Below are 21537 nucleotides of genomic sequence, written 5' to 3'. Positions count from 1 at the left end.
CACACAAAAATACGGGATACACACACACACATGCAGGCACGCACACACATGGGGCATGGGCACACATGCAGGGGCACACATGCAGGCACACACACAAATGCAGGATACACACACACATGCAGGCGTGCACACACACGCGGGGCGCGGGCACACATGCAGGCACACACAAAAATACGGGATACACACACACACATGCAGGCATGCACACACATGTGGGACGCACAAACACACATGCAGGCACACCCCCACACACACCCCCGCGGGCACACGCAGCCCCCCCGCAGCGCACGGGCACTCTCGGTCCCGGCCCCAGCCGGCCCCCACCGTCCAGCCGCGGGGCTCTCGAGGGCGGGGCTCTCGAGGGCGGGGCTCTCGAGGGCGGGGCTCTCGAGGGCGGGGCTCTCGGGGGCGGGGCTCTCGGGGGCGGGGCTCTCGGGGGCGGGGCTCTCGGGGGCGGGGCTCTCGAGCCAGGTCCCGCCACCCCCGCCTTCCCACATCTCGCCCCCCCCGTCCCGGGGCTCCCGCCGGGCTCGGAGGTCCCCTTCGACCCGCAGCGGCCGCGGTGCCCCCCCGACAGCAGGTCCTGGCCCCACGGGGCTCCCGGCCCCGGACACCACCACCCCCCGCCCCGCCCCCCCGCAGCCCGGCCGCGCCGCCGCTCCCGCTGCCTCAGCCGCCCCACGCACCGGCGCAGCAGAGCCGGTCGCTCAGGTACCGCCGCCGCTCGGGCTCGGAGCCGCTGCTCAGCCACCCCCCGCCGAGGCCGGGGCCGGGGCCCGCCGGGCTGCACGCCATCCTCGCTCCGCACCCGACGGCACCGGGCGGGACGGGGACGGGGACCTGGGGGGACGAGCAGGGCCCGCCCCGCGCCACCGCCCCGGCCCGCCCCCAGGGCGGGCCCGGCTCCGCCCGGCCCGGCCCCCCCGGCCCCGGCACGGACCCCCGCACCCGGCCGCGGCACCCCTGCGCTGGGGAGGCTGCGAACGCGCTGCCGGCCCCCGGCCCCCTTCTCCTGCGCACCCCTGCTCTGCACCCCGGCACCCCAACCCTGCACCCAGTGCCCCTGCACCCCGGCACCCCAACCCTGCACCCCAACGCCTCTAACCCTGCATCCCGGCACCCCAACCCAACCCTGCACCCAGTGTCCCTGCACCCCGGCACCCCAGCCTGGCACACCAACACCTCTAACCCTGCACTCCTAATTCTGCACCTCAATATCTCTAACCCTGCACCCCAACACACCAGCCCTGCACCCAGTGCCCCTGCATCCCAGCACCCCAGCACCTCTAACCCTGCACCCCTAACCTTACACCCTGACACCCCAGCCCTGCACCCAATGCCCCTGCGCCCTGGCACCCCAACCCTGCAACTAGTGCCCCTGCACCCCAACATCTCAGCCTGGCACCCCAACGCTGCACCCAACACCTCTAATCCTGCACACCTAACTCTGCACACCAACACCCTAACGCAGCACCCCCTGCCCTGCACCCCAATACCACTAACCCTGCACACAGTGCCCCTGCACCCTGACACCCCAATGCTGCACCCCCTCCTCTGCATCCAGTGTCCTTGCACCCCGACACCCCCTCCCTTCTGCACTGCCTCCCCTGCACCCCAGCACCCCTAACCCCGCACCCACTGCCCCTGCACCCAGGCATCCCCTCCCCTCTGCAACCTTCCCATGCCTGCAGCACCCAATGCCCTTCTCCCCACTGCACCCAGCCTCCACACCCCTGCCCCTGCTGCACCCCAACACCCCCCTTCCCCCCACTCCTCCCTGCACCCCTCTGCCCAGGAAGGCGGGGGAGCAGCCCCCTCCTCCCCACCGCTGCAGGCAGGGTAGCTGCCCACACTTTCCCCCGCCTCTCACAAGCCCCTGGGATGCCCCCCACTACTGCAGCCACAGGGCACCCCAAGATCTGCAGCACCCACCTCCAGACCCCCTGCCCATGCACATTGCTGCCAGGGTGGGTGGGGAGCGGTTTCTGCCCCCCTGCGTTGCCTGCTCCAGCATCCACCCCTCCCCGGCAGCACCCCCTGCAACCTCCACCCCACCACGCCACTGGCCGGACAAGGCCACAGCAAGGGGCACCCACAGGGTCTCGGTGCAGAGAGGACCCCTGGGCACAAGCTGCCAGCACTCCCTGCACCCGCACCCACACAGCAGGTTGCGCCCCACGCCACATCCCACAGCCCCCCAGCCCGCCAGCCCCACAGCCCCGGTGCCACTCGGGGTGCCTGGCTGCAGCCCCCCTGGCACGAGCAGGACGAGCACCGCGGGCATGCAGAGCCTGCCGGGAAGGAGCATCCCGCGGGGACGGTGGTCCCAGGGGATGCCACCCACACCAGCACCCCGGCACGCGTGGGACACCTGCCTCCTGGCCCGCAGCAGCACCAGCAGCAGAGCTCGCACAGCATGGCGCAGTCCCGGCAGGACCCTGGCTCCTGCTCCCACCGCCCCGCTCGGCGTTCGGCCGCGTCTGGACAACAGCCGCGCTGCGGCCGGTGACTCAGACAGCCCACGGCCTCTGCCAGGCCCGGCTCTTCCTGCTCCCAAGCCAGAGATGGAGCCCACCCCCGGAGCGCTCCGGCTGGGAACCTTTCTGTCCCAGAGCAGCCGTGGGCTGAGCACGGCAGCTGGCCAGGCCACGCGGGAGCCGGGGCTCAGACCAGCAGGCACTGGCATGGGCATGGGCATGGCCATGGCATGGGACCCCCGAGCAGGCAGAAGTCCAGGTGGCACGGGGTCTGTGGCAGCCCCTGGCAGCACCCATGGGTGCCAGGGGGGGCTACCGGAGCTCGGCACATTCCCATCAGCCTGCTCCCCACCGGGGAGCTGGGCGGGGGGTGGGGGGGTGTCGTGTCAAACCCCAGCTGTGGCGCAACCAGATCGGCCACGAGTGTGGGGGCTGGGCACAGCACGGCACAGCACAGTGCCGCCCCACATCCCACAGCTCTGCCCCACGGCACGGTGTGGCCCATCTGTGCTGCAGAGATAAGGAACTGGGGGAGCAGTGGGGAGGGCCGGGCCGGGGCGATTAGCGCCTGGTGAGCAGGAAACACCAATTGGAACTGGGACGCGTTTCCTTCGGGATGTGTGTGCTGCTCCCACCAGGCTTGCCACAGCCCCTGCCACGTTTGCCACAGCCGCACCATGTTTGCCATGGCCCCACCACACTTGCCACGGCTGGCCCCCAGCTGATGGCGAGCCCCTCAAACGCCAGCAGAAAGATGGAGACCGTGGGGCCGTGCCAGGAAAAGCTTCCCCATGCCGGCTGGGCGCCGTGCCAGGGAGCCCGGCTGCTGCCAGCCACAGCCCTGAGCCACAGCATGGCCATTTCCCCCGATGCTGGTGACTCACCGGCCACCGGCAGCAGCGTCCGACCCCCCCGGCCCCTGGCCTGGCACAGCCAGAACCACCAGGGTGGTGGAAAAACTGAGCGGAGCGGATGGGGCGGGAGGGGGGAAGACGGGGCGGGGGGGGGGAAGACGAGGCCGGGGGGGGGTTTCCCAAAGCTCTGGGGGCCTCCCCCACCCCGCTGTTGCTGCCGCCACGTCTCTGGCCACAATTCTGGCAGCCTTGGCAACCGGAGCAGGGCCCAAACAAACAGCCAGCATCCTGCTGCCGAAACAGCTAGTTCTGCTGCCGCCGGAACCAGCCGGGCTCTGCCGCCACCAAGCCTCCGCGCTCTGTCACAGCCCCCAGGTCTCCTCTCCCAGCCTGGCCCCAACCCCTCCACAGCCCCAAACCCACCTGCTCCCAGTCCTGGCTCCATCCTGGCCCCCCAGCACCTGGCGGGGGCAGCACCTGGGTTCTGGCCCCACCTAGGGATGGGCCAGGGGCTCCCACCATGCTGCCCCCCAGGGCAGCCCTGATTGGAGCATGGGGAGTGGGGGCACTGAGCTCTCAGCAGCACCCCAGGCTCTCCAGGAGCATCCCCCCAGGACCCTGGCTTCTCCCCAGGGCAGTGGCAGCCACAGGACAGGGATGCCCACACCCCCACCCGAAACAGCTGGGTACAGCTGGAGATCTAACTGGGGATGAGGATGGGGATGGGGTTGGAGAAACCAGACACGAGCACCAGCTGGGCCATGGTGCCCAGGGTAAACATCCACCCCAACACTGTGCCGAAACTGCAACAGAGAGTGGCCACGTGAGTGCCAAGGCAGCCCCCCTGCCCCACACGTGTTCCAGCAACAATACTCACAAATAAACCCCTCTCACCCCCCCAACATCCTGGCCTGCCTGCCACACCATGGCACAGCACAGGGACCCCAGGCAGAAGCCCCCCCTAAGCCCAGGGGGGACCAGGGAGGCACAGAGCCAGGCAGGACTGAGCATGGCCAGCACTGCTGGAGCCCCCCAGCACCCCCCATCTCAGGGGAGCGACAGCACAGTGCGGCACGGCCAAGATGATGGGCCCCGGCAGGTGTGACCTTGGGGGTGCCCTTCAGGCAGCCCTGGGTAGGTGCCAGGGATAGCGGCCCCCCCAGCGGGGAGCAGCCCGGGGCTCCTGTCAAGGTGCCCTGCCTGCCTTATCGGGCCGGCTGCAAGCAGTGGCACAGGCAGGCCAAGCCACTCGCTGCCAGGATGGCTGCAGCATCTCCCACCGGCACAGGTGACAGTGGCAAGCGGCACAGGGGAGCGCACACCAGTGGTTTCCCAAGCTCAGCTGCCACGGCGGAGGGGACCAGGGCACTCCCTGAGCAGGCAGCACGAAGCAGGCAGCGTGACAGCGCCCAGTGCCGCACACAGATCGACGGAAACCACAGCCAACGCCCTGGAAAGCGCCGAGGGAGGGGGAGCAGGACTGCGGCGGGGGGCCAGGACCAAAGCAGCTCGCCCCGCAGCTGCCAGCATCACGGCGGACACGGATGTGGCACTGGCAGGAGGGATGCACGTGGCTTCAGCCACAGCAGCTCTGGGCGTGAGGGGTCTCTTGGGGGCCCAGGGCCTGGCTGTGCCCACGGGGACTGCAGCAAGAGCCAAGGGGGCTATGTGGGCATCGCTGGCACTCGGCCACAGCCGCGCTCCGACCGCAGGCCCTGACCAGCCCAGCCGCTGCCGGCCCAGCCCTTCTGCAGCACAAGTGTGCCGCACCGTGGGCAGCCCCTGCCCACACCCTGGCAGCCGGCGGCTTTGCCCCTGCGCTGCTGCCTGCGCTGAGCACAGTGCCCCCAGCAGCCACAGCGTTTCAGTGAGGACGCTGCCCACCAGCAGGTAGATGATGGCACAGAGGTGAAGATAACCCTGTACAAAGGGGGGGGGGGCTCCGTGATGAACCCACAAAATAACCTGCCCACATCAGGAGCTCTTTGCACGCCAGCCGGCCCTGCCCGTCCTTCCCGCAAGGACACACATCCCTGCCAACACCAGGATCCGCTGAGATGCTCCCACCCGAACCAGCGAGCTGCCATGTCCCCTCCCAGCCCCCACCCCCCCTTCTGTCACCAGATCCCTGTCCCCAAAAACATTTGGCACCTTCACGCCTCGGGAAAACACCTGCTGCCTGCCAGCAGCGAGATTTCGGCTGTCGGATACCCAAAATTGATGGGGAAGGGGGATGGGGATGCTGGGGGGGCTGCGGCGTGGGTGCGTGGAGGGGCTGCTGCTGGCCTCTCCCACCCCGCAGGGTGTTGGGGGGGGGGGCCAGCCGGGGGGCCCAGCCGGCAGTGCTGATTCACTGGGGGTGCCGGTATGCGCTGCATCCCGCTCCCGCGATGCTCCCCGGGCAGGCGGGTCCTCCCTAGAGCCCCCCAAGAGCCCCCACCCACCCCCCGCCCCATCGGGACAGCAGGGCCCTCCTCCCTCTGCCCCCCCCGCGGATGGGCGGGGCGAGGGGCCGAGTCGAGTCGAGCCGAACTCACCTGCATCCCCCGGTTCGGCCCGCCGCCGCCAGTACCAGACCAGGGCGAGGGATGCTGCGTGTCCCACCGCCACCAGCGAGGGGAAGAGGGACCCGGTGTCCTCCATGGGGACACGGCTCGGCTCGGCTCGGCTCGGCGGGGCAGGGACGCACCAGCGCCCGCCCCCCCGGGGCAGCTCCCGCTCCGCCTTAACCCCTCCCGGTCCGCGGCGAGGAGACGCCTTCCCCCCCTCGCCGTACCGGCAGGCTGCCCCCCCCCGCCCCAGCCCGCTCCGCTCGCCCCCATCACTCACATCCCGGCTTTTTATATCCCGGGATGTTCCGCCCGAGCGGCGCCAGCCTCCCCCCGCCACCCCCCCGATGTCCCCCCCGCCTCGGCCCGGCGGGTCTCACCTACCCGGCACGACCTTCATGAGCGGGCAGGGAGCGGGCAGGAGCGGGCAGGGAGCGGGCAGGGAGCGGGCAGGGAGCGGGCAGGAGCGGGCAGCGCAGAGCGAGGGCGCAGCGCCGTGCCGGCGGCGGCGGGGGCACCGGGGGGGGGGGGCGGGCAGGGAGCGGGCGCCGATATAAATAACCGGTGCCCGTCACCGAGCCCGAGTTAGAACATGACACGAGCGGGGGCGGGACGGGGAGGCCGAGACACCCCGGGACCCTTCGGACCCCCCCCGGCGCCGGGGGGGTTAACACGGCCGCCACCTCGGGGAGTTAATTACAGCGGCACTAATGGCCTAGGAACGGACCAGGGGCCGGAGAAAGCCCCCCCCGTCGGGCCGGGGACCGGGCGCGGGGGGCGGCGGGACCCGCTCCGTCCCACGGGGACCCCCGCAAGCACCCGCCGCCGGCGCGACCCCGTCCCCGCCAGCCGGGAATCCCGGCCGGGTTTTCCCGCAGCGGCTCCCCGGAGCGGAGGCAAAACCCGGTCCGGGACACACGGAACGGCGGGATGGCGGCGCCCCATGGGGACGCACCCCGTGGGGCTCGGGCAGCCGCACGGCCCGTCCCCTCGCGCCGCAGCACCCAGCGCAGGGTGCGACCCCCGGGCACAGCTCGGGGACCCCCCCCGCGGGATGCGGGGGCACGGTGCCCCAGGGGCGGGCAGGGGGCTGAGCAGGGGCTGCAGGGATGCTGTGGCAGGGCCGGTCCACGCAGCACGCCCCGGGAACTGCAGGGCCGAGGGCCGCCCCCCCCCCCGCCCCCCCGCCGGCCTGGTGACTCACGGCGCTGGCAGGGAGCGGGCTCGGCGCCTTCGCGCTGGAAACTTGGAGCGGCGGCAGCTGCGGGGCTGAGTCACGGCCAGCAGCGGGAGGGGGGGTGCAGGGGGCGGGGGGGGGGTTGCGGGGGGGGCCCTCACCGCGGCCTCGGGGCGCCGGCCGCAGCTGCCCCGCCCGGGGTGGGGGGGACACACACACGGCAGCCCCGCAGCTCCTGCCGGACCCAGCTGCCACCGATCCTGTGTCGGGATCGCATGTCGCTGGGGGGGGGGGAGGGGGCCAGGACCGTGGGCAGGGCAGGGCAGGGACGCCCCCGCAGCCCCCCGCCGCAGGCAGCCCCCCTCCCCAGCCACAGCCCTGCCCACCCCAGCTGCCGCTGCCCATCCATCCAGACCCATCCTGTGCACAGCCGGGATGGCGGGGCTCAGCCCCCACACACAGCACGGCCCCCCCATGACACGGCCACCTCACCAGCACAGCCACCCCACTGCATGGCCACTCCACGGCACAGCCCCCCCCTGCCCCAGTGCAGCCCTCTGCCCGCCCCGGGGAGCGTGGGGGAGGGGGGTCAGTAGCAGTGAGATCCCCAGCAGCACTGGAGGTACTCAGCAGCCCACCTGCCCACCCACACACCCCCCCCGAGCATCACGGGATGCTGCTCCGCTGCACAGCGGCACACCCGGGCCCGGGGGACCCGCACAGCCTCCCAGGGACCACCCCAGCCCCAGTACTGTGTGCCCCTGTCACACCCGGTCCAAGGGCAGGTACACCAGCAAGGCACAGCCTCCCCCTATGCCGTGGGACACCCAGAGCCCTGCCTGACTATGGGGTCCCTGTGGATGCATGGGGAACATAGTAGCCCCCAAGTCCCCCCCTGCACCCCTCCTCCCCAGGCTCAACACCCCCCTGGACAGCACAGGGGCTGCAGGTGCCCCCTGCCCTTGGCAGCGGGATGGGAGGGTGGGGGGGCTGCCCCTGGAGCTGAGGAGGGGGGCATGGCGTCAACTCAGTGCTCTGCAGCAAGCCCCCAGAAGCATAAGGGTTAAGGTGCCCCTGCCCCCTGGGGGGCACCCAGGGGCGAGGGTTGGGGACCCTCCTTGCACCTAGCCTGAAGGTCCCCCCCCTCACGGATGCGGGTCAATACCTGGGGCCGGGCTGGGCTGGGGGGGCGGCTGGGACACTCCCCCCACAGCGGTGGCAGCAACGACAGGCTCCACGTGCTGCTCGCCTTCGTCCTTCCTTCGGTAAAGCCGGTCACCACCGGCGGGACGTGGCCTGCCAGTGCTGGCGGTGTCAGCAGTGCGGCGAGTGGGGATGGCGGGACGGCGGGTGCGCTGCAGGGAGAGCGGGACGATCTCGGGTGGCAGGCGCAGGTACTGGCGCAGGTAGGCGATGCCCTCGTCCGTCAGGTACCAGTAGAAGTGGCGCCAAGCGAAGGTCTCCCGCACCAACCCGCGGGACCGAAGGGAGGCCATGGCACGCAGCACCTCCACGTTGGGGACACCAGGCAACTGCGGGTGGGCACGCCGAGGCCGGGGGTCCTTCTCGGCCACCAGCACGCCCTCACGGAACAGCAGCTCCAGGATGGCACGCAGCCGCTCCAGCGGCATCAGCATCCCGGCCACCATGGTGCGGCTCGGCACGGCACTGCACACACGGCACGGCACGGCACGCCTCTGCTCAGCTCAGTTACGGCTCGGCACGGCCGGTATGGCCTGGCACGCCTCACCACCGCTCGGTGTGGTCTGGCACGGCTCGGCACTGCTCGGTACAGTCTGGCACGGCTCACCACTGCTCAGTGTGGCTCGGCACAGTTCAGCACGGCTCCGTACTGCCTGGTATGGCCCAGCACAGGCCGGTATGGCACGGCACAGCCCAGTATGGCCCGGCACGGCTCGGCACGGCGCTGGCTGCCTGCGGCGGGCAGACTGGCGGCAGCTCCACCCCCGGGCCGGGGGGGCCGTGGGGGGACCGGGGCCAGCCCTGACTCAGTGGCCCCTCCCCGGCCCCACCACCCGCCCGGGGGGAGCCACGGCCGGGCCCGCTCCCCCCCCGCCCCGACCCACCCGGCCGGTTCCCGCGTGGGAACCTCCGCGGGTCCGATCCCGCCCCGCCCCGGACACCGGGACCGCCCCCCCGAACCATCCCCGGGGGCGCCGCCACCCGGGGGGGGGAGGGGCCCGGCATGGGGAGGTGACCCTCAGCCCGGGGGGAACCCTCAACACGGCGGGGGAACGACTCTCAGCCCTGTGGGGGACGGACCCCCTCAGCCCCGGGGGAGACAGACCCTCAACCTGGGGGGCACACACAGCTTAGCCTGGGGGGGACGACCCTCAGCTCTTGGGGGTGCACCGTCAGCACGGGGGGGGGGGGAGACACCCTCAGCTCGGGGAGGGACCCTCAGCCCCGGGCGGGGCCACCACCTGCCCGGGGACGTGGCCCCCGCGCCCCCCCCGGGAGCATCCCATCCGGCAGAGCTGCAGGCAGGGCTCCAGCGGCCGCATCCTGCCAACGTCAATATTTGCTCCACTCCTGCCCCTGTTTGAGCAGCGCCGGGGGGGCCGTGCTGGCTGGGGAGGGCCACACCCCATAGGGACCCACCCGTCCCCACAGCCCCCACGGACCCCCCATCCCCACCACCCGGGTGCCCCGCAGCAGGCGGCACAAGCGCAGGACCATGGCATCATGGCCGCGGCACTGGCACTGCTTCGTCTACCCCCACACACCCCCCGCCGCCTGCTTGTCCCCAGGGCTGGCAGGTGGGGATGAGGCAGCTGCCACCCACAGCCACCCCCCCGTGCCCTACCAGGACCAGCAACTGCCTGCCACCCACACACCAGCACCACGGGGACCCCGGCACGGCCCCTGCCACGCCAGCTGGGGACCCTGAGCACCACAGCGGGGACAGCCCCAGCACCCAGGGTCCCCACCCCACAGCCGCACCCAGATCACGGGTGGGTGGGTGCTAGCAGCCAGCTTGTGGGCACCCGGACCGTTTCCTCCTCCTGTCACGTGCCAGCGCTGGTGCCAAGAGCAGGATGGGCTTGGGGACGGCCCGGGGTGCCTGGGGCTCACCCATCACCGGCACCAGTGCTGGGCTGGCAGCAACCCCCTGGGAGCCTGGGGGTTCCCCCACACCGGGGGCTGCCCCACAATGGGGGGGTCGCACCCCCTCAGCCCTGAAACAGGGCCGCCACTACCACCAAGCCTGGTGTCCCCTCAGCCAGGGCTCCCACAGCCCCCCCAGCCCAGTGCGGTGGGGCCGGGGCAGCCTGGCACCAGGAGGCTCCGACTGCTGCAGCAGGAATGCCCTGGCAGCAGTGGGGCAATGCGGGGGTCTGGGGGACGCTGTGGCTTTGGGGACAGCATCAGCTGCAGAAGTGGCACCATCCCTGGCACCCCCTCCCTGCTGACGCCGCTACCGGGAGCAGAGCAGCAATGTGGCGCGCTGAGATTTACCAGTGGGGAGCAGCGGCCCCGGCACAAGCACGAGGGGCTGCGCAGCCCCCGGCCATGCTCATGCTGGTGGGGCACCCACCCCAGAGCTGCTGTGCCCCACGCGCCCCAAACCCACCGGAACGGGTGATGTAAGTCACGCCGGCATGGCCGGGTGGGGGGGCCCACACCACGACTTGCACAACTTCCCCATCCCTCTGATCCTGGAGGGGAGAGCGGGGGCTGGGAGGAGCAGAGCCCCCAGCCCCATTCCCTGAGGGCCCCCAACACAAGGCACCCCCGGCACAGGAGCTGGGGGCACCAGGACGTCCACCCGCACCCCATGCAGGACTGTGGTACCCACCGCCCGCACACGGAGGGACCCCCCTGGGAAAGCATTCGCTGCCTGCCCAAGCACCCACTCGTGTGCCCGTCCCCACGGAGCACCCCCCTAGCACCCACACCTCTGCGGTGCCCCCCGGAACACAGCACCCCACGCAGGGGGTGGGAAGGATGGGGGACACCAATGGGGGGCAGCCAGCCCCGTGCGTGGGGAGGGCCCGAGTTCACCACAGCCAGGCCTGGGCTGAAACCAGGACCTCCAGGCAGGGCAGGGCACCCCCAAAGATGGTGACAGGAGCCATGACACCCCAAGTCACCCCAGACCCCCAGCATGCTCCCCACCCCACAGCCTCAGGGGGGCCCGGAGGGGAGGGAACGCGCCAACCGACCCAGCACAGACAGACAGACAGACAGTGCCGGGGGGGGGTCACTGCTCCCCCAGTGCCTGCACCAACCGGTCCCACCCCTCCGGAGCAGGGATGGGGCTCCCCGGGGGGAGCAGGGACCTGGGGCCCCAGCCCACACTGTGGGGCACACGCTGCAGTGCAGGGCCGGTGCAGCCAGCACGGTGCTCCCCGTGCCTCGCCGCAGCCACAACCTGGCTCCCTGCAGGTGGGGGGGGCCCACGTGCCCCCCAGACAGCCCCCTCCTGCCTCACATGTTCACCAGCGCTGGCCCCCGACCTGCTGCCCCCAGCCAGACCTCGCCAGCACCAGGTCCCCGTCCCCAGATCAGTGGGTGCAGGGATGCAAGCGTGGGCACGGCTGGTTCATGGGGCTGCCCCCCGCCCCCCCCCCCCCCCCCCCAGGGACATCGCACCCCCCAGACAGGTCATGGCCACGCCATCCGGCTGCCCACCGGGAAGTGCCGAGTCAGCGCCTGCCGCAGTGATCCAACACGATGTGACAGTGGAGCCGGCTCCGGCATCCAGCTGCTCCCCCCCCGTGCCCCCCATCCGCCAGGGACACCAGGCACAGTGCCGGCACCCACCCTGCACCCACCAAACTGGGGTGCACCCCGGGGGCCAGGCACCACTCTGCCCTCCCCGAGCCCAGCTCAGCACCAGCTCAGCCCACCCCGGCACCACCGGCCCCGCCGCCACCGGTACTGGCCCCACCACTCGCACCCCCGCCTCACCACATGCTCCAGCACGTGCCCATGAAGCGCCAGCACTGCACCTCGGGGGTTCCAGGGGGGCAGCAGCTTCCAGAATGCAGTGCCTGGGGTCATCCCCCCTCAGGTCCTGCCATGCCCCCCACCCCTCCGACCCACAGCCAGGGGTCTGACCCACAGCAGGGGCTTTGCCGCATGGAGACCTTGGGCGGGTTGCAGACCCCCAAACCTTGGGGCGGGCAGGTGGGCAGCGGCAGGACCCTGCAGCCAGCAGCTCCTGGCCATGGGCCCATCTCTCCCCTCCTGGTGCCAGTGCCGGTGCTGGTGTCCACCAGACCTGGCCTGGCGGGGCCGGAGGGCTCCCCGTGCCGAGGCAGGAACAAAGGCATGGCTGTTCGCGGAGGGCACCGCGGTCAGAGCTGGGGGGGCCAGGGGGGGCACCACCGGCCAGATCTGGTTATTAATGAGGCCAGGGCTGGCAGGGGTCCCCCGGCTGCGCCTGTTCTCACCATAAATCAGCCCCGCCGGCAGCCTGGACTTTGCGGGAGGGGGGCACAGCCTGGGCTCCCGCTGGCCAGGCCTACAGTGCTGCCACGGCTGCCAGCCACCCCAGCGCCAGCCCCTGCCCGGCTGCGCCCCAACCCTTGCCACCATCCTGCCAGCCTGGCCCCATCCCCACAGCTTGCGAGGGGAACAGGCCCCGCGGCGGCTGCCTGCCCGCTGCAGTCACAGGCGGGCCAGTGGCGGCCAGCGGCCCCGTGACCAGCATCTGCCGGCGCCCGTTACTCACGCCCCAGCGCCCCAGCTCTGCGGCACGGCTCTCCGGCACGCACCCCCAGCCTGGCGGAGCCTGGGTGACGCTAGGAGTACGGGGATGAGTGACCACCGCTCCTCCTGCCTGCGCCGCAGGAGGCTGCCAGCACGGCCAAGCCAATGCCGGCGCAGGAGGGATGTGGCTGGAGCCCCCCGGGATGCTGTTGGAGACCCGCGGGATGCTGTTAAAGGCCCCCGAGATGCAGCCAGAGATCCCCGGGATGCTGTTGCAGACCCACGGGATACAGCCAGAGACCTCCGGGATGCTGTTTGAAGCCCCCGGGATGCTGCCAGAGACCCCCTGGATGCTACCAGAGATCCCTGGGATGCAGCTGGCGACACCGGGGGATGAAGATGGAGACCCCTGAAGCAGCCAGACCCCCTGGGAATGTGGCTGGAGCCCCCCGGGGATATCACTAGAGCTCCCAGGGATGTGGCTGGAGCCCCCCGGGATGCGCCCGGAGACTTTGGGATGTGGCCGGAGCCCCCCAGGATATGGATGGAGCCCGGCAGGATGCAGTCGGAGCCCCCCGGGACGCGGCAGCGGAAGAAGCCCCTCACCCGTGGGTTCGGGCTCCGGGGGCTGGGGCTGCAGCGGGGGTCCCGCGCCCCCCGGCCCCCCCGAGCCGTACCTTTGAGGGAGATGATCTCGTGGTGGATGGAGCGGGACGCCTCCATGGCTGCTCCCGCCCGGCTCGATCGGTCCCCTCAACTCGGGGGTGGCCCCGCCCCCCCGCCCCGCCCCCCCCGCCGCAGCCCACCCGCCGCTGCGGCACAGCGGCCCCCCCGCCCCGCCCCGCCCCCGCCCCCGCCCCCCCCCCCCCCCCCCCCGTCGGGGACCGGCTCCGCATCCCGCCCCCCCGGCACGGAACGGAACGGCACGGCACAGCACAGCACGGCCCCCCCATCAGCACGGCCCCCCCAGTACAGCACAGCCTCCCCGCCCCCCCCAGTACAGCAGCCCCCCCCCCACCAGCATGACACACCCCCCCCCATCTACACTCAGTACTGCAAGGCCCCCTCTGAGTACGGGACATCCCCCCCCCCAATCGGTACAGCCCCCTCCAGTACAGCACAGCCCCCCGATCAGCATCACCCCCCATCCCCACCCAGTACAGCACAGACCCCTCCATCTGCACAGCCCCTCCCTCGAGAGGGCCCCCCCAGCCCCCCCAGCCCAGCACAGCCCACCTCCAGTACTGTGCAGCCTCCCCCAGTCCAGCACGGCCCCCCTCATCCCTCCCTGGCCAGCATAGTCCGCAGTGCAGATGCCCCCCCATGCACAGCCCCCCCAGCCCCCGCTCCCTCTGCCCCCGCTCCCCCAGCCCCCGCAGCCCTGGCAGTGGGGCCCATCAGGCCTAAGGGGACGAAGGGGGAGAGCAGGAGCATCCCCCCAATGCGCCCCCACCACGGGGACAGGGGTGCTTGTCTTGGAAGGGGACAGGGAAAGGGGATGCCTGTCCTGGGGGTGGGGTGGGGGGGCAGGGGGACACAGGGAGAGGGGACATCTGTCCTGGGGGAGGGGGGACATGGGGAGAAGGGGTGTCTGTCCTGGCGGGTGACAGAGAGATAAGATTCCTGTCCAGGGAAGGGGATTGGGCGACATAAGGAGAGGGGATGTCTGTCCTGGGAGGAGGGACAGGAAGTGGCAATGCCTGTCCTGGGGGGGTACAGGGAGAGGGGACGCCTGTCCTGGGATTGGGGGGTGGGGGGGGGCGGAATGGGGACAGGGAGAGGGAACACCTGTCCTCAGGGGGGGACAGGGGGACACAGGGAGAGGGGATGCCTGTCCTGGGGGAGAACCAGCTTGTCCCCACCCCTACCTAAGACACAGTAACCAGTGTCCCCACAGCATCCCCCCCTCCACAGCACAGTTCAAACCTGGTGGCAGCTGGGGGGGCAGAGCCCCCCTTGTGCCTGGGGCAGTGGGGGATGCTGGAGGGAAACCTGGACCCATGCCAAGGCCCCCGGTGGGATCCCCCGGCCCCAATCCCCCTCCTCAGGCCAGGGGGGCAAGCAGTGGCCCCCCGAGAGACGCAGCCTGGGTTGTCCTCCCTCCAGCACCCTGCTCCTGCCGCCGGCACCGGCACCACCGCGCTGCCCTGGCCACTCTGCCTGGTGGCAGTGGGGGGCTGGCGTGCAGCCCCCCGGCACAGTGCCAAGGCGGCCTCCCGGCTCCGCGTGGCCGCGCCAGCCCCGGGCCCTGCCGGGAACTGCCGCTGCCTGCGCCACGCTGCGGCCAGCCCCGGGTGACAGCCAGCATGGGCCTGAGCCCACCGCCACCGGGAGATGCCCGGTTCCACCCTGGCACACCCGGTGATGCCCCCTGGCAGAGTCATCCCCACAACCGTGGGCCTGGAGGGGTCCCGGGGGTCTGGCTACCCTCCACATGGGTGACATGCCAGATGGAGCTGGCCTGGCTGGAAAGCCCCAGTTGTCAGTGGCGGTGGTGCTGGCCCCCGGCCAGTTTTTGGTTTCTGCCGCGCTCGCTCCCGGCGCTGCGCACAGATAATGTCTCTAATCGGGAAGCCCCGAAGCTGCACAGCAAACACCCACCAGCCCACCAAGACATCTGGCACACCCGGCTACCCCAGCACCCTGACCTGCTGCCAAGGCCACCGGCACCTCTGCCAGCCCCTTGCCCCATGCTGCCCACCCACCCCAGGGATGGGGACCCTCCTGCTCCTGCCCAGCACCGGGCAGATACCAGTGCGGCACAACCACCCACCGCAACCCCTTCACTGCGGCAGATAAGGTCACTCCCCGCCCAGGGTCCACCCTGCCACCAACACGCGACACCTCGTCCCCACACCCAGCCACCTCTGCGGCAGGACACCAGTGTCACGTGCTGCCAGCCCAAACCATGTCCCCCATCACAGCCCCCAGCAAAGCCCCTGTTGCCAGGCCTTGGTGCTGGATCCCACAGGGCTCCAGACACTCAGACACGGCACGTGCCAGCGGCACTGGCCCAGGCGGAGCTGGCAGGTACTGGTGGCTCTGATGGGCTCCTCACCAACCATCTCCTCTCCACGGTGGTGTCACTGCGTTCCGCACAGCACCGAGGCTGGGTAGATGCTTCCTGGCTGCCACAGCTCAGCCCCGGCATTGCCCATGCATCTCCTAGCAAACCACAAGCCTGTGGTCACCCACCGGCTATCAGGGATATGGCAGCGGTGCTTGCCAAAGACCCCCATGTGTCCCCTTCCCCACATGTCCCCTTCCCCACTGGCTCCTCCACAGACCTTGGCGCAGCCAGGCAGGGCCTTCCTTAGCATTTGGCCTGCCAAAACTCAGTGCCAGCAGCTGCGCTGGGCCATGTACACCTTGTCCCCCTGCCCCATAGGGCCCACGGTACCAAACCCGCTGATGCCCGTGTGGCCAGCACCCAGGGACGCCGAGCTGGGCAGAGCCACACGCAGATGACACGGGCCCCACAGTGCCCCCTCGGCACCTGCTGGCTGAGCCACGCTGACCTGCCCTGCACTGCCATGGTCCTGCGGAGGGGTGCCGGGTCCCCAAACATGCACCAACCCCGGCAGCTGGCCCTCGCTGGGCCCCGCCAGGCGCATGCCGGCACACATGCACACACACGCGTGTTCACGCACACGCACCCATTGCCAGCACCACGGCACCACACCAGAGCTCACCTGCCACCACCACCCTCCAACGCGGCTGCTCCTGGCACAGCAGGCTCGGCCCCAGGGCTCCGGCGCTGGCAGCACAGGGCACCCCAGACCAGCAGCATGGGTAAGCAGGTGGGAGGGTCGCACCCACAGAACCCCCTGGGAAGCCCCACCAGGACCAGAGGCTCCCATGCAGTGGCAACGCCAAATGTCCCCTAGCACCATGCACGTCCCGGCACCGGGTGGGGGGCTGCCCCCCTCCTCCCCCCCGGCAGCTCTGGCCATGCAAGGGCAGAGCGCAGGCCGCGCGCAGGCAGCTCTCGCTCCCCTTGTAAGGGCATGGCTGCCGGAGGCTGCCGGCCCCACACGGAGCCACCATGGCCCCCCCCCCGGCCACGTGCTGGCCCCGAGGGGCACTGCTGGAGACCAGGGCAGCTGCAGAGCTGCCGAGGTGCCCATGTCACCACCACTGAGCACCGGAGCCTGTGCCCCAAGATGTCAATGCCAGAGGCCACCACCGACACCCATGCCCCAAGACACCAACGTCACCGATGCCACCGGTGCCCATGCCCTGTCCCTGGCACTCCTCCCAGGCTGCCAAGCACCCCAGCCCCCCGTGCCAGTCAGGCCCCACTGCCCACGGGTGCCAGCTCCTTCCCCAGCCTCGCTCACCCACCCCCCGGGATGCAGACCCCACATGGCACCGGCCAGCGGGGACCTCCACAGGTGCCCCCCCCCAGGGGCTGCCCCTGAGTGCTGCAGACCGCACCGGTATCCTCCAGCCGGCGGGGGGGGGGGGGGGGGGGGGGGGGGGGGGGGGCATGGGCATAGACCCCCTGCCCATCCACACCAAGAGCCCAGCAGGGCACTGACACCGCGGCAGGGGCAGCCCCCGGGTGGGGGCACCTGGGGGGGTCCCCGCTCCCCAGTGCCGGCACCTGGCCCCCAGCAGCACCGAGCCCGGTGCTGGCGGGGCTCCGGCAGCGCCTGACGTGCCCTATTATGGGAATGAGCCGCCGAGCTCTCCCCGGGCGCCCCCCCCCGCCGGCTGCCCCCCTCCGGCCCCCCCCAGCCTGGACCCCCGCGTGGAGCAGGGTCTGGGGGGTCGTACCTTTATATCGCTCCCGCACGTCCTCGTAGGCCTGGATGAAGTCCTGCTCTTCGGGGTTGGGGGGCAGGCGCCCCAAGTCGTAGCTGGCCATGGCGGGCCGGGGCGGGGGCGGGGGGCGAGGGCCGGGGGCTACGGCGTGTCCGGCGTGTCCGGCCGCTGCCCGGCGCTGCCCAGCCCAGCCTGGCCGGGACACGGACACGGGACCGGCGGGACATTCCAGCCCGCCCAACCCTTAAAGGCACAGCCGAACGCCGTCCCGACACCCGCCGGGGCTGCGGGGCACGGCACCACATGGGGCACGGCATCCCTGTGGGGCACGGCCACTCCATGGGCACGTCATCCCCATGGGGCACGGCCACTCTGTGGGGCACAGTCACCCCACGGGGCATGGCCACCCCATGGGGCATGACATTCCCACGGGGCACAGCATCCCCAAGGGATGCAGACAGCCCCATGGGGCACAGCCACCCCACAGGTGATGGCACCCCACAGGGCATAGGGCAGCCGGGAGCACCCCGCGCTCCCCCCTCCCCCGTCAAACAGTGCTGGGGACATGGCACTGCCTGCAGCCTCAGAGCTCCACAGCATATGGGGGGCACCGCCAGCCCCCACCATGGGGCACCCACATGTGCCCTGAGGAGCACGGTGAGGTGGGTGACAAGGGGTGGGATGAGGGGTGCAGGTGATGGGGGACAGCATGAGGCTTGGGGGGCAGGTGATGAGGAACAGGATGGGGGGTGCTGGATACACAATCCCAGCTGGCACGGAGCCCCCCACTCCAGCTCCCACCCTGCTGTGGCCACCCACTGCCCCCTCCCCAGCCTCACTCAGGGGGGGCAAACAGGGTGCCCCCTCCTCCAGCGGGTGCTCAGCCAGCCCCGCGGAGAGCCCCAGGTCCCTCACCATGGGGAGCCACAGCATGTCCCCTCCCCGGCAGAAGCAGCTCTGCAGCCCGTGGGGACAGGGACGTCACGGGGCCAGCCGCCCCCCCGGGCTGCCGGCACCATGAGAACAAGGGGTATTTTTAAAGCTCCTTCTCTGAAACCGGCCCCAGCTGCCACCACCCCAAACCCCCCCTGGGCACCGGGTGGGCACCACCGCAGCCCCCCACTGCCCACTCAGGGTGGAGAGCTGCCCCCTCACCAAGCCATGGGGCTGGCCCGCAGCTCTGCCCCACAGCATGGCCAGGGGACCCCACAGGAGGCTCTGGGCAAGCTGGGACCAGGCGACACCGGCCCCAGCAGGACGGAGCTTCGTCAGCCCTAATTATAGAGGCCCAAAGCCCCCGAGAAACCCAATCTGCGGCTGCCAGCCCAGCACAGAAATAGCCTGGGGTGCCGGGGGGGACACTGGGCACGCCCTGGGGACACGCTGGATGCTGCACAGGGGGACACACGGTGCAGGCTGCACAGGGACACGTCGGCACACCATGGAGAGACGGCAATGGAGAGACGGCAGCTGCTGCATGGGGACACGGTGGGCGCACCACAGGGACATGGTGGGTGCTGCATGGAGACACACCAGGTACGCCATGGGGACACACCAGGCACATCTTGGGGACACGCTGGATGCTGCAAGGGGGGGACACAGCAGGGGCTGCATGAGGACACATCGGCACACCATGGGGAGACTGTGGCTGCTGTATGGGGACATGGTGGGCACAACACGGGAACATGGTGGGTGCTGCATGGGGACACACCAGGCACGCCATGGGGACACGCAGGGTGCTGTAGAGGGACACATGGGGTGTAACACAGTGACACAGCAGGTGCAACACAGAGACTGGTGGGCATACCATGGGGACACACTGGGCACTGCATGGGGACATGGCAGGCACACCATGGGGACAGAGCAAGTACTGTACAAGGACACATCAGGCACACGGCAGATGCTGTGTGGGGACACACTAGGCGCACCATGGGGAGACAGCAGGTACACCATGGGGACATGGCGGGTGCTGCACAGGGACACAGCAGGCACACCATGGGGACACACCAGGTGCAACACAGGGACACACCAGGTGCTGAATGGGGACACAGCGGGTGCTGCATGGGGACATACTAGCACACCATGAAAACGCAGGGGGTACTGCATGGGGACATGCCAAGTGCTGTATGGGGACATGGTGGGTGCTGCATGGGGACACACCAGGCGCACCATGGGCACATGGTGGGTGCTGCATGGGGACACGTCAGGCACACCATGGGGAGACCCTGTGTGCCAGGTGGGGACATGCTGTGTGCTCAGTCCTTGCAAGGGCAGCAGGTCCAGGGGCAGTGCTGGCAGCCAGACCTGACCCTCGGCCATCTGGCACATGGCCACCACACACCCTTGCTGGGCGCTGGCACCCACGGGGTGTGCCAGGGTCACCCCTGCCGTGTCAGGGGTAGCTGGGCTCAGGAGGCAGAGGCACAGCTGCCCTCACACACATGTGCACACACATCCCCCATGTGCACCCCCCCTCGCACCCCATGCCAGCTCAGCTGCCCCTCTGCAACTCAGGCACCCCACCCTGTGACTCAGCACCGTGGTGTCACCAGGTCAGGCTGTGCCGGATGTCACCGCTGTTCCCATGCCATCCCAACGCACCCCACAACCCCCTGGGCCTCCAGCCCCTCTGCCCTCCAGCTCTGGGACCCTCTGGACCCACCACATCCCTGAGCGGAGACCCCCAGCCCTGTGCCCAGGCCGGGGTGGGCCCGTGAGGTGGGACCCCAGGGACCTGACTGGAGGGGACAGCAGAGACCCCTACCAAACCAGACTGTGGGGATGCCATCACCAGCTGAGACCCCAGAAGACCCAGAGACCCCCTCACCAGCTGGGACTGGGGGGCCATGGGCACCCCCACCATGCTGGGACCCCCAGTCCCTGTTGGTGGCTGTGGCATGAGGTGGGGGGGACACAGGGCAGTCAGGCAGGTGCACGGTGACTGGGGACAGCCTGTGTCCCCCACCCCAAACCCCCTGCGGGGCTGTAGGTCCCAGCTGCCTCCCTGGAAAATGGTGCTGTGGGGCTCAGGCAGGGGCTGCAGGGCTGGGGGGGACCCAGTGCCAAACCAGGGAGAGGATGGGTGGCGGAAGCAATCCCAGCCCTAGCAGGGAGGGGGTGTCACAGCCGTGGGACAGCACAGCCATGGCCAGGCCATGGCCCATGCCGGGCAGGGGGGCAGAGCCCCACGGTGGGGGTGGGAGGGGGCACATGGCTCCCCTCAGCGTGGGGAGGGCACAGGGCCCCGCTGCTGGGGAGGGCTTGGACCCATGGAGGGCATGGGGCAGGATTGGGACCCCCGGGCGCTGGGCACTGCGGGGGATGCTGTACCCCACACTGGTGGGCATGGGGGGGTACAAAGCTCCACGAGCAAGGACACCTGCAGGAGGTGGGCAGGCAGGAGTCCCCTATCACTGTGGGGCAGCCCCCCACGGGAGGCCCAGGGGGGTGTCCATGGTCCTGGTCCTCATGGGACCCCCAGCAGCAGCAGTGCTGGAGATCAAGGGGCCATGTGGGTCTTCCCCACAAGGACAGGGGGGTGCTCCATGGGCACCCCACCACAGTCCCCCCAGCTGCTGGGGCCACTGCGGCTCCCCCCGCCCAGGACAGCCACGGCCCCAGGAGCCCTCTGACACACAGCCTGGGGACAGCCCAGACCAGCACATGTCCTGTGGGGACACACTGGGGACACGGCCATGTAGGCACACCCTGCGGACATGGCCTGGGTGCTGTGGGGACACCCTGGGGACGTGTCCTGGGTGCTGTGGGAACACAGCCGTGCAGGGACACCCTGCAGACATGTCCTGGGTGCTGCGGGGATATCCCGGAGCACCACAGGATCCCCAGGGATGTGTCCCCGGGTGCTGCAGGGACACCGTGGGGACATCCCAGGGACACAGCCCCGCAGGGACATCCTGTGGACATGTCCTGAGTGCTGCGGATATAATGCAGGGATGTGTCCTGGGCACTGTGGGGACACACCAGGGATGTGTCCCTAGGTGTTGTGGGGACACTGTGGGGACATGTCCTGCGTA

At 70.6% G+C, this 21537-nt stretch overlaps 1 protein-coding gene across 14 annotated transcripts in view; it reads right to left on the bottom strand.

Annotated features, from left to right (window-relative positions):
• The window catches only part of PLEC (plectin), a 64871-nt gene that overhangs the window by 36495 nt on the left and 6839 nt on the right, over positions 1-21537 (bottom strand). For 4 of the 14 annotated variants that reach the window (XM_037378876.1, XM_037378878.1, XM_037378877.1 and 1 more), the window contains exon 1: positions 8223-8732. The exons of 2 other annotated variants lie outside the window; for them this stretch is intronic. In XM_037378876.1, the coding sequence (XP_037234773.1) occupies positions 8223-8706 (484 nt within the window). In that variant the 5' untranslated portion in view covers positions 8707-8732. Of the gene's footprint in view, positions 1-686; positions 806-5868; positions 6010-8222; positions 8733-13413; positions 13477-21537 lie in introns of those variants that run through there. 8 more of the 14 variants (XM_037378885.1, XM_037378889.1, XM_037378888.1 and 5 more) reach the window with 5 other exon arrangements.

The sequence above is a fragment of the Falco rusticolus genome, chromosome 3 (assembly GCF_015220075.1).
Source record: "Falco rusticolus isolate bFalRus1 chromosome 3, bFalRus1.pri, whole genome shotgun sequence".
NCBI lineage: Eukaryota > Metazoa > Chordata > Aves > Falconiformes > Falconidae > Falco > Falco rusticolus.
Note: the sequence above shows the minus strand (reverse complement) of the source record. Positions and strands in the feature narration are given on the sequence as shown.